We start from the raw sequence: 12,957 nt of genomic DNA, 5'->3' as shown, positions 1-12,957 counted from the left end.
CCAAGCTCGCTATCATCCACACGACAGCAAACATGCCAACCGCGCGGAGCAGAGACAGTGGTCTGGCTTGGATTTTGGTTCCCGAAGGTGCGAGAGTTCCGAGTCTTTGGGAAGCCAAGGAGGAGGTGGCAGCTCGAGAGACTCGAAAGGCCACGGGACAAGAGGGGAACACCGAGGGAGGGAGGCTGCGGGTACAAGTCGGGAGCAGGCAGACAGAGCCGGGAGAGGAAGGGCTCACCTTCTTGGACACAGACAGGAAGGCAGAGGGCAGATGCAGACAGCAGTGAGTGGGGAGAAAGGAAGCTGAGGAGGTCTGTGTCACCTGGCCCCCCCCAGCGGCAATGCTGAGCCCAGGTAGCATCCTTCGGGGACCAAGATTTAGGCCTAGTGTGTGCAGAATGAGCACGCGGTCAGGGGGCTGGGGGAGGGATGGCAGAGGGTGTGAGGACACGTGGGGTCCTCTTCGGGCTTCAGCACCAATCCTTCCTTCCTCAGCCTCCAACAGTGACTCACTCTTCAGCTCGGGATCCTGGCAGCTAAATGGGTGTTTGGGTTCTGCCCTGACCACGTTCCAGCCTCCCCTGGGGGCCCCTCTCATCACTCAATGTCTCAGCAGGGCTGGGGGCAGGTGGAAACCAGGTTTTCCCCATGCCTATCCCAGATATGGAAGAGGGAATGCCTAGGGGCAAAAGAAAAGATCTACATGGTCCTGGCAACACCAACATGCCCCTAGGTGCCTACAGCTGACAGCAGATCCCGGAGGGAAGGAATGGGGCACAAGACGGAAGCAATTAAGAAAACAACGGCTTAGCAGCACCTGGGTGGCTCAGTTGTTAAGTGTCCGACTCCAGTTCAGGTCATGATTTCACGGTTCATAGGTTCAAGCCCCGAATCGGGCTCTCTGCTGTCAGCACGGAGCCTGTTTCAGATCCTCTGCCCCGTTCTCTTTCTGCCCCTCCCCCTCTAGTGCACGCACTGTTTCTCTCTCTCTGTCAAAAATAAATAAATATTGGGGCACCTGGGTGGCTCAGTCCGTTAAGCATCCGACTTCGGCTCAGGTCACGATCTCACAGTGTATGAGTTCGAACCCCGTGTCGGGCTTTGTGCTGACAGCTCAGAGCCTGGAGCCTGCTTCGGATTCTGTGTCCCCCTCTCTCTCTGTCCCTCCCCGGCTCATGCTCTCTCCCAAAAACACATAAACATTAAAAAAATATATATATAACCAAACACCACCACCAACTAAAAGCCTAGATGGACACTCAACAACATGCCACAGTGAAAAACAGGAATAACCTAACAAACAGGGATTGAGTAACAGCCCACACATCCTCCTAGAATGGATTCCACTGGACCCTCGGAAGTCGCTTTGAGGAAGGACCCTTGACAGTCGCCTGTCACGGGGCAATGCCCTGCTCTTCTGCTAAGTGAAATGGAAAAGTAGGTCGCAAAGTGGCATGACACTGGAGAGCTGGCATTCAAGAGCAGCTCTGTCACTTCCTAGTTTTTGAGAGCGGGAGCAAGGGATTTAGCTTCTCTGTGCCTCAGTTTATTCATCTATAAAATGGGGGTGGGAACAGAGCCACCTTGTTGGGACTGTTACCAGGATTCAATGGGCTGGTGTACATGAAGAGCACTGGGCACATAAGAGACACTTAATAAGTTTGTTTGTTTGAAAGAGAGAGAGAGAGAGAGAGAGAGAGCGCGAGCTCACAAGCATACCTGAGCGGGGGAGGGGCGGAGAGAGGGAGGGTGAGGATCCCAAGCAGGCTTTTCGGTGTCAGTGCAGAGCCCGAGGCAGGGTTCCATCTCGCAAACCATACAATCATGACCCGAGACAAAATCAAGAGTCAAACGCTTAACTGACTGAGCCATCGAGGTGACCTGGCTATTCTCATTTTTTGAAAATAAAAATATTTAGGCTGCTCCTGTCAGAAGATCTGAACTTGATCGTAAACCCAAACCTTATCAGGCCTCCATCTCGATTTAATTACCAGTTTATAGGGAACTACAACTGGCCCAATCCCAAGTGTGGAACATGATCTGGTTTCTTCCATCCACAAAAAAACAAAACAAAAACAAAAACAAAAAACAGCATAGGAGACACAAAGGGGCTGGTGGGGGAGCTGTTTGACCAGAACTCAGGTATTTGTGTGTAAAATGATAGGATGCCAAGGATTTGCTTCATAATCCTCCCAGCAAGCAAATCAGGGGACATTCAGAGATCGAAATTAGCCGTGTTGGTAACCACCGAGCCTGGGTCCATGGGGGCTCCTCGTACTTCTCTCCCTACTTTCGAGAAGGTTTTTAAAAATGTTCATAATAAGGGCACCTGGGTGGCTCAGTCGGTTAAACATCTGACTTCGGCTCACGTCATGATCTCCTGGTTTGTGAGTTTGAGCCCTGCATCGAGCTCTGTGGTGTCAGCGCGGAGCCGTCTTTGGATCCTCTGTCTCCCTCTCTCTCTGCCCCTCCCCTGCTCATGCGTACTCTTTCTAAACTAAATAAACATCATAACAAAAGTGTTCATAATAGAAGGGCGCCTAGGTGGCTCCGTCAGTTGAGCGTCTGGCTCTTGATTTTGGCTCAGGTCATGATCTCAGGGTCTTGGGATAAAGTCCACCCTGAGTGTGGAGCTTGCTTGAAATTCTCTCTTTCTCTCTCTCCCTCTCTGCCCTTCTCCCCCGTTCATATTCTTTCTAAAAAATAATAATAAGGGGCGTCTGGGTGGCTCAGTCGGTTAAGAGCCCGACTTCGGTTCGGGTCATGATCTCGTAGTCTGTGAGTTTGAGCCCCGCATCGGGCTCTGTGCTGACAGCTCGGAGACTGGAGCCTGCTTCGGATTCTGTGTCTCCCTCTCTCTCTGCTCCTCCCCTGGTTCATGCTCTGTCTCTCTCACTCTCTCTCTCTCAAAAATAAACATTAAAAACAAATTTAAAAAAATAATAATAATAAAATAAAATTTCCTTTAGAAAACTATTCCTAATAGGGGCACCCGGGTGGCTCAGTTGGTCGGGCATCCGACATCGGCTCAGGTGTCATGATCTCATGATTTGTGGGTTCAAACCCCATGTCGGGCTCTGTGCTGACAGCTCAGAGCCTGGAGCCTGCTTTGGATTCTGTGTCTCCCTCTCTCTCTGCCCCTCCTCCATTCTCTCTCTCTCTTTCTCAAAAATAAACATTAAGGGGCGCCTGGGTGGCTCGGTCGGTTAAGCGTCCGACTTCGGCTCAGGTCATGATCTCGCAGTCCGTGAGTTCGAGCCCCGCGTCGGGCTCTGTGCTGATGGCTCAGAGCCTGGAGCCTGTTTCAGATTCTGTGTTTCCCTCTCTCTCTGCCCCTCCCCTGCTCATGCTCTGTCTCTCTCTGTCTCAAAAATAAATTAAAAAAACGTTAAAAAAAAAAAACATTAAAAAAAAAAAGGTTAAAAAAGTGCTCAGAAAGCAAGCATGAAAATTAATAGAAATTATGAATCCTGAGGAACTTTTTGGGAGGAGAGCCACAAAGTAAGAACTAGTGGGAGAGGCCGGGCTGTGGATGACTTTGGTTTTCTTTTCCTGTAGGCTTGTTTATGTCCCCCAAGTGAGCAGGTGTTAAAAGTGAACGTATACACGTCAGAGGAAAAAGATATGTACATGGAGGCGTGAAGACAGAAGGGTTTGTACTGAAATGGAAAAGCAGTTACTCTGGGCGCTGGGGAAGCAGGCAATGCTGAGTGTTTATCTGTGCGTACTTCCTGGCATCTGCCCAGGTTTCGGTAACGATAAGGACAAAAACAAATATCACCGGAACATACATCCAGCCGCTCTGCCCCTTGGCCCCCGGCTCCCTGCCCAGCCGCACCTCTTCTCAAGGGGAGCAACTTGTTTTCCAGGACGTCCCTGGCGTCAGTGCCTTCATCCATCAGGTCGAGCTTGGTGATGACGCCAATGGTCCGCAGGCCTGAAAGAACCCAGAGGTCAGAGGTCGCCGTGAGAAAGGAGTCCGGGCTGGCAGCCTGGGGGTCCCCACTTCTAGGCTGTGAGACCTGGGACGAGCCATAACGTCCCCTGCCTGGACCCCAGTTTCCCTCATGTCAAGAGAAGACAACAGCCACACCGATCCCAGTCGGGTGTCCATGAAGATCAACGTGGCTTGTGACACATGTTCTATCAGTAAATACTGGCCACCGTCACGGTCATTCCCATGATCTGCGACAGCGTCTTGCTGCTGTAGTGCCGGGGAAACCTCACGGAAACCCAAATCCCAGGTCAGTCTCCACGCTGTGCCGAGTCACCTGCCAAGTCCCAACATGATACGCAAACCCACGGCGACTGTTTCTAGGGTTACCTTTCACCTGAAGGCCAAAATTCCACTCTGGGAACCACCCCCATCGAATTCCTCCTGTCTCTGGGTCACCTAGACAAGGGAACCCTCCTAGCAAAGCTACACGCCTACAGATCAGTGCCCCTGCTGGCGCGGAAGGATCCTCTCCGTGCTAGTGCGTGTGTGGACGTGAACGTGGGCACGTGTGACGCGCGGGAGGCCCAGAGAGACCTCCGGAGGGTGCCGAGGGGGGCAGCGAGCACAGCCGTGCGCTCCCTGGGGCCCCTGCCCGTTCACATGCGGCAGTGTGAACCTCTGAGCCTCTGAGCCGGCATCACCTTTCTGGAGGGCAAAGCAGCCACAGCCGTGAACACCTACAAGGCTTGCCAGGGAGGGAAGGGGGAGGCGGACAGAGTGCAGCAGAGGGATGTGACTGGGGCTCCCACTGACTCTATTGGAAATGTCGGATTTCACCGGAGGATTGTTTATGAAAGACCAGAAATGACCCAAATGCTCAAGAACAAAGAATGGGCAAGAGTGGCCCATTCGGTGGATGCCACGTAGACGTGTCCCTATGAGACCAGAGAAACATGCACACACGTTACGGAAAAAATCAGGAAAGACCACCCCGTTTTTTAAAACGTGAGTATCCACAGAAGAAGAAACTCTGAAAGGTTATTTACCAACCGTGGCCATTGGTGTCTCTGCAGCGGGAGGGGAGCGGTCACTTTTCAGGTTCTAGATTTTACAGTGTGGACATGTTGGTAACGGTGATGAATTATGAATACTTTCGAAGCCAGAAAAATGCTCTCTTCAAGGAAGAATGCCAGCATCAAGGTCACAAGTGGCACATAACTGTACCTGTCCCCACTCTCTCACTGCCCGGTCAAGCCTCCGCGGTATGTGTCACAACCACGCTCCGTTCCGTGGGACCGGAGTCGGGGCACAGGGAAGCCGTGGAGGGCCGGGGGCAGGGGCGGCCTCTCCCGGGAGAGCGTGCCTGCCCAGGATGACCACGGGGACACAGCACGTCCTTCGCGGGACCAAGAGTCTCAGCGCGTAGCCCTCAACTCTGAGGAGCTCCCACTCCAGTGCACGAAAGGGCCGTCAGCTGCCTGCCCTCCCCGGCCGCCCTCAGGCCTGAGCAGGGCTGGAAACCAGGCAGTGGAGCCCCAGAGCCTGTCCTTCCCCAGCTCCTCCCTGGTCCCCGACTCCCTCCAAACCACGGAATGAGGCAGTCGGAGGGCATTTTCCAAAATGTATTTGAGTGTGTGTCCCACTCCACACAACCTTCAACACGCTCAGGGCACACCCAGCTGCCCACGGCAGCCACCAAGGCCACGGAAGGTCTGTCCCACCCCACCCTTGCCCCACCTGTCCTCCCTTCGGTTTGCTCTGCCCCGGCCACACTGGCGTCGTGTCCTGGGCACCCCAGGCTCAAATCGTGCCTAGCCTAGCTGGCATCGCTGTCCATTTTCCTGGGTTCTGCCTCTTTCTGTCGTTCATCATTCTGGTCTTGCCTGAAACCTCTCATCTTCAGAGGCCTCTGACCCCCCTCCCATCCCAGCTACTCTCAAATGGCCTGATTTTCCTCTGGGTGCCCACTTCTGGCTGAAACTGTCCCACTTGCTTCTTTCCTTGCTGTCTTCTGTCTCCCCTGCTGGAATGTCAACTCCCCAGTGGCAGGGACCCTGTCCATTCTGTCCCCTGTAGGGTTTCCAAGGCCAAAGCAGAGCCCGGCACAGAGCAGGTACTTAACGGACATGTACTTAATAAATGGACATGTCTGACCTGGAATGCCCCGGGCAACAGATGCCACAGTCCCCGCTGCTCCCTATCGCCCCACTGGGCTTCATTAGCTCATCACCCTCATACCCCCTCCCCCACCCCGCCTGGCCCCTGAGCAGTTACAGGGACTCTCCAATCCTCTCAGCACTCAGTAGTGCTACACATTAGATCGCTGGTGCCATTTTGACAGAGGGGACCAAGCCTCGGAGAAATGCCCAAATGCCACCCAAGAGCCTCCCAGGGGCAGCCCTCTAGCACTGTTGGCCCCGACGGGAGATGCTGTATCCCAGAAGGGCCTTTTCCTAGGGGTCATGTGCCAAAGGGAATACCAACAACTTGGAATCAAGGATGCGGGGCAAGTTGCCATGCTCGCAGGCACCCAGCAGGGGAACTTCTGGTGTAGGGCTCAGCGGTTACCTTGGGGGTCGACCTCCTTGGCCAGCTTGAGGGCATCTGAGTTGGCCAGGTCCATGTTGGCAGGGGTGACGGCGAGGATGAGACTGCTCTCCCGGCTGATGAACTGCAGGATCATGTCCTTGATCTGGTACTCGATATCTGGGGGCTGGTCCCCCACGGGCACCTTGGTGATACCCGGGAGGTCGATGAGGGTCAGGTTCAACACTGATAGGGAAGCCAGAGGGGAAGGTCATCAGACAGAGGAGGGGAGGCTCGCACAGCCCCACAGCTACCCAGCCCGCTTCTCCAAATGCCGGGGGGGGGGGGGGGGGCGGGGGGGGGGTGGGAATTGAGCCACAGGATCCCTCCTGTCCTCCAACCAGATTACACCCTCGGATCCGGTAGGTAGGTCCTCTTCCAGGAACCCCTCCTCCAGACGGCCTCTCTCTCTAGTGTAGTGATACAGTTTTAAATTGGGACATTTGCTGGAATTGCTCTCAGTGGCTAAATAAATCCCAGCCCATCAATTCAGCCATGACCAAAGGCTGTTGTTTACCAACGTTTACCATAAAAAACAAGAAGATGCTACCCTGATAAGAGGGTAAGAGACACCCTCGGGAGATGTATCCGCACAAAAAAGTGGCAGTTTATATTATGCTACAATTTGAGTAAAAGTGGTAAAAGACACACGTGTGATACACACGCATACATATTCATAATTATCCACTTAGGCATTAAAACATAACATCTATTTGTAATACTGAGGGCGGGGAGGGATTTCGCTACACACGCTTTTGTCATTTTTGAGCCATGTACAGGCATCATTTATCCAAAAATAAGTAAATGTAAAAACTCCTCTCAAAGAACTCATACTGAGGAGTTAAGAGTCTGCTGGAATATTCCCCAAATGCCATCAGAGTTAGAAATCCACGCCCCAGGGCAGTCGTACATGGCGGCAGAGTTTTTAAACTCAGAACATTTTGCAGGGAAGACTGGCTTTCTGGCTCCTCTGCAAGCTCCAGAAGCCCCGGCTCCCCTGGGCTGGAGTCATTCTGTGGCCCCCATCTCCTGGGAGCCACGCTGAGGCCACCCTTTTCCCAGGAGCGCACGGCTGCAATTTGCCCCAGTCACCACCACCCCCAACCGTCTTCCCAGCTGCGACTGATCCCTCGAAACCATGTCCCTGTCAAAAGTGGGAAAACAGGGGTACCTGGGTGGCTCAGTCATGTAAGTAAGTGGCTGACTTCAGCTCAGGTCATGATCTCACGGTTCGTGAGTTCGAACCCCGCATCAGGCTCTGTGCTGACAGCTAGCTCAGAGCCTGGAGCCTGGAACCTGCTTCGGATTGTGTCTCCCTCTCTCTCTGCCCCTCCTCCACTCATGCTCTTTCTGTCTCTCTCTCTCAAAAATAAACATAAACAAAAAAGCGGGAAGACAGAGATCAAGAGGGCTGTGTGCGCGTGAAGAAACATGGAAGGGGTTACATTTTTCATCAGGGTGCTTTGGACCCGACTTCCCTCTGAGGCCCCAGAGCGTCTGTGCCTGTGTTGCCTACCGTGTGGCGAGTAGACCCGCAGGTTGATGGGCACTGGGGAGATGCCTTTGTTGGTCCCCGTGACCCTGTCGGTCTCCGCTTCGATCTCCTGTCGGACTTCATCAAAGTCTGTAAACTTTTTGGACTTACAGTGCAAAAACTCGGCATATTCTGAAAAAGGAAGAAGGAAGTTCAAAATGGGAGGGAGCAGCAGTCTTGCTGTGGGTAGGGGGCAGATGGCCTTCTGGGACAGGCGTCTCATCAAGCAGGGAAAGCGTGGCATTGGTCACAGGTGCTCCAGGAATTTGGGGAACAACAGAGTCGTTCTCGCAGTGAGTACGGGGGGGGGGGGGACCCGCTTCTACAGGCCGAGTCTCCCACCAGACCTTGAGTTCCTCAAGGAACAAAACCAGTGAAGATTCTGTCCCTGGGGGATGGAAACTCTCTGTGAAGTATTTTGTGAAACCACGCGTCGTGACAAACTCCAAGAAAAACAAAACAAAAAAACCAACAGGTGGGTGTAACCAGCATCTGTGATTTTTTGATGAACAGAAGAGGAAATGCCGGCATGCGTCACCAGACCGCGGGGGGTGCCCATGTGATGAAGCTTCCGCTCTGCTGTTAGACGTGAGACTGGGTCCAGAGTCATGATGTTAGAACCTCCCTTGCTGTGGGTCAAAGAGAAGCCACCGTCCTAGAGGAGTCGAAGCTGCCAGCACTCTCCAGCTTGCCAAGAGCCCAGACGCACATCCATGGGACCCATCTGTCCTTCCTCCCCAAGGCATGTGGCACAGTATGGAGAGGGAGACACCACTGTGGCCTCACCAAAGCCCGTCTCACTGTCTCTCCTCATCTGGCTGTTCACAGGGTCCCCCACCTAGACGTGAACCGCTCAGGAGAACCGCTTTCTGGGCAGGGTCTCATGTGGACACAGGAGGCCTCTTCATGCCTTGCGAGCCCAGGGTACCTACAAGCCATACTGATGCCGAGGTGCGGGGCCACAAGGAAGGGACTACCAGTTAGCGGCGGTCCCATCAGACACGGGATAAGGCAAGAATAAAATGTGTTCATCCTAAGGTGTAGGTACTGAGCCTACAGGCGTTCGCTGTACAATTCCTCGACTTTTCCCGATGTGCGTATTTTCATAGTAAATGTTGGGCTGGGGGCGGCTTGCAGGCTCAGAGACCGTGGCTCTGCAGTGACGCCGAAGAGATGGAAGGAAATCACGCCGGCAAACAGCCCAAAGAACCGGACTGCGACGGACAGGCCAAGAGGAGAACTAGAGATCGCCTCCACGGTCAGCAGGTCAGCAGGAGACGTGGCTACACACATCGCAGCACAGACATACCATCCGCTGCGAAGGATCGGTACAAAGGATGGGGGCGGAGCCCCACGACGAGAGAAAACCGGGCAGGTCTAGAATCTCTCCCCAGACACAAGGCAGAAAGAAATGAGCACAAAGCGGGTGGCCACCCCACCTCCGTGACCTAATAAACCGTGGCCGACATTCGGCCCCTGCTGGCTCTAGCCAAGCCCTGCGTGTGGTCCCCTGTGCCCCTCGAGAGCGAATACCTTAGGCAGGCATCTGCATGATGCCCGTTCCACAGATGTGAAAACGGAGGCCCAGAGAGGCGAAGTGACTTGGCCCAAGCTCGGTGGGGGAGCTGGGATTTGGAGTTCAGAGAATCTGTCTCCAGGTGGTGGCTCTCAAGTCACGTGGCCTTTGTGAGGCCACCGGCAGGCTGTTAACCTCTCTGCTTCAGGGCAGGGGGACTCTGTGGGCTCGGATCACCGAGCACCACCTCCACCATGGGCGCTGGCCCTGGGGAACAGGGGCCATGAGGACACTTGCTGGAGGGTCTAGTCACAGCCCCTGCCCCGCCCCCATCAGCCGACCCAGTTCCCAAGGACAGTCGCGCTCTAGCCCTCCACAGGGACCAGAGGAAACGCTTGACTGCTCTTCGGGCAGCGGCCACCAGAAATGGCACAGTCCCCCAACCCCCCACGGCATACCTCAGTTCTCATCCGGCTCAAGGCCCTGGGCTCGGCACCCACCGGAAACGACCCCCCTTGCAGGAGCACAGCCACGGGGAAGGGACTGGGGGCCGGGACACAGGCCCTCTCCCCTGTGCACCCTGCTCTTCCAGGCCCTGGTCCACCTCCTCCAGGGCCTGTTGCCTCTCCCGGGAAGCCTTCCTAAACTCCATGCCACCTGACACTTCATCCTGCATCTCGGGCCTCCTCCCCAGTCAGGGCCAGGTCACCCTGGGATTGTGTTTATGGGACCAGGACCTGCCGGCTATGGCCCCTAGAGTCCAGGGGCAGCCTCCCCTTCTACCAACTCCTTCATCGGCAGGATGTGAGACGGTGCCAGAAAACCATAGCTTCTTTTTTTTTTTTTAAGGTTGATTATTCATTTTTTCAGAGACAGAGAGACAGAGCGTGAGCGGGGGAGGGGCAGAGACAGAGGGAGACAAAATCCGAAGCAGGCTCCAGGCTCCGAGCTGTCAGCACAGAGCCCGACGCGGGGCCCGAACTCACGGACGGCAAGATCATGGCCTGAGCTGAAGTCAGACACAACCGACTGAGCCGCCCAGGCGCCCTGAAAACCATAGCTTCTTCCCCAGGAAGCCAACAGGCAGCAGAAACCAAGAGGAAGTTTCAGGAGCCTGCTGGGCTCATCCCCCTCACAGCCCGCTTTACTGGGCTCCTTGTCACTTTAGAACCATGTGCTGGATTCCAGCGTTGATATTAACATTAAAAAGCTTCCACCAAAAAAGGAAAAAATAAAAGCTTCCTCCAAGCCTGATTTCCCCCACAACACTGACCCTCGTAAAGCCGGACCTCAGCCCTCATTTCCTCAGAACCATCTATGGCTCCCAGCTAACCACATCCCCAGCTCTGACTTCAACTCACTCTCCTCCAGCCACTCTGGGCTTCTGCCTCAGGGTCTTTGCACTGGCTCTTCTCTCTTCCTGCAGGCTCCCTCCCTCACCTCCTTCAGGTCGGTTCAAGTGTCACCTTCTCCAGGAGGTCTGTTCTGGCCCCCACCCAAGATGACAAACCTCTCCAATCTCTTTCCTCCTTCTCTGCCTTATGACCCTCCAAACATGGCTGCCTTCTAACAACGCTGACCTTCTCATCCTGTGTCTTTCCTGGCTCCCTATTAGAAGGGCCACCGTACAGGGCAGGGATCTGAATCTGCGCTATTCACTCCATGTCCCTGGGCTTCCCTCTGAGTATACCTACTGAAGTGCTCAATAATTGTATGTGTGAGTGAATGACTACCAGAAAGATAATATGGTCCCTGGGGTGCTTGGGTGGCTCAGTTGATTGGGCGTCCCACTTAGGCCTAGGTCACGATCTCATTGTTCCTGAGTTCCAGCCCCACATCAGGCTCTGTGCTGGGGATCTGAGCCTGGAGCCTGCTTCGGATCCTGTGTGTCTCCCTCTCTCTGCCCCTCCCCCGCTCATGCTCTGTGTCTCTCTCAAAAATAAATAAAATATTAAAAAATAAAAATAAATAAATAAATAAAATATGGTCCCTGCTTCAGCTTCTATAAGGGGGCCCAACTCCAAGGCCATCAAGCTGTATATATGGGAGATTGGGCAGGGATGGGGGCACTGGCAAGGCCACCTGCTGTTTTCTCCTCCCTCCCTCTCTCTCTCTCTCTTCCTCCCTCCTTCCTTCCCAAGCTCTTCTTGACCATAGAGGCCCAGTCCTGAGCTGGGCTCTTGGTCTGGTGGGACGATGGATGCTGCACAAGCATGTCACGGCAGGTGCCACAGACACTCAAAAGAGACCCAACACACCAGAATCTGGAGGGTGGGGACCTCCTGGAGGAGGTAACACGACTCCAGCCCCCCGCCCTGCCCTGCCTGCCCCACCATGATGGAGGCAGGCAAGGGCAGCGGTGGGCAGAGAGCATCCCTGAGGATGCTCTGGGCCCAGGGCATCTGGGAAAGGAGGGAAGGGGAGGGGGGCAGCCTCCCTGAGAAACAGGTGGGCAGGGCTTTGCCCGGGGCGCCACTGCCCTGTACTTGCCAGAATGCTAATGATTTTTTTAATGATCCCGTCTCAGAGAATAAGTCAGAGGCCTTAAGGCTGAGCTCAGAGTCTGGGATGACTGGAGACTCCCTCTCACCTCGTCCCCAGAAGCCATGCACCTCTGTCCCCATCCCAGCTGCCATGCTTGCTAGCCCTCGCTTGCTCATGCACAGATGACCCGGCCAGTCCAGTCCGGTCCCGCCGGTCCCTGTCCCCTGCTGTAGCACTGACAGCCACACACCCGCCACTGCTACCCTGCAGAGCCACGCCCTTCCTCGGGAGGACGGGCAGCCCCGGGGGTTCCAGGGACCCGGCCCAGGGCCTGGAACACTCCAGGAGTGAAGCAATAACCTGGGCCCTTGTCCAGCACTCGTGCTGCTGACCCAGAGGCGCCAGCCACCCTCTCCCACCGCAGGGCTTCCCGCCAGCATCGTAACTGTGGGGACAGTGAATGCACTTCTGGCTTTTTTCTAGAAAGAGGCTCTGCCCTCCCTCCAGGACTTGTTCCCTCATCTCCTTCAGGTCTCAGCTCTAAATACCTCCTCCGGGAGGCCCACCCAGACCACCTGGGACCCAGGAGATGCCCCGGCACTTTGCCCTCTCTTCCACGGCGCTCCTCGCACTGACACACCACGTGCTCAAGTGTCCCCTGCTAAGGCTGGAGCTGCAAGTGAGCACTTAGCTTCCGTCACCACTCTCCCTGGTGCCTGGTGCCTAGTGGGTGTCTAATAAAACTTATTGAGGGACCTATTAAAAATCATTAGGTGCCACAGCCTAGGAGGACATCACTCTCTCGAGTCCCAAGTATGTCCCCATTGTGCTAAACAGCCAATCCCCACATTGGGCATCTCCCAGGCCCTTCAAGAAAGTGTCCTCAAGAGGCGCCTGGGT

General features: G+C 54.8%; 1 protein-coding gene across 8 annotated transcripts in view; it reads right to left on the bottom strand.

Moving 5' to 3' along the window:
* Window positions 1-12,957, bottom strand: part of DNM2 (dynamin 2) — an 89,686-nt gene that overhangs the window by 36,916 nt on the left and 39,813 nt on the right. For all 8 annotated transcript variants that reach the window (XM_042978173.1, XM_042978170.1, XM_042978172.1 and 5 more), the window contains exons 3-5: window positions 8,040-8,189; window positions 6,506-6,709; window positions 3,839-3,937 (exon numbers count right to left, since the gene is read on the bottom strand). In XM_042978173.1, the coding sequence (XP_042834107.1) occupies window positions 3,839-3,937; window positions 6,506-6,709; window positions 8,040-8,189 (453 nt within the window). The remainder of the gene's footprint in view (window positions 1-3,838; window positions 3,938-6,505; window positions 6,710-8,039; window positions 8,190-12,957) is intronic.

The sequence above is a fragment of the Panthera tigris genome, chromosome A2, assembly GCF_018350195.1.
Source record: "Panthera tigris isolate Pti1 chromosome A2, P.tigris_Pti1_mat1.1, whole genome shotgun sequence".
Classification (NCBI taxonomy): Eukaryota; Metazoa; Chordata; class Mammalia; order Carnivora; family Felidae; genus Panthera; species Panthera tigris.
The sequence above is the reverse complement of the archived record's forward strand: the minus strand, read 5'-3'. Positions and strand labels throughout refer to the sequence as shown.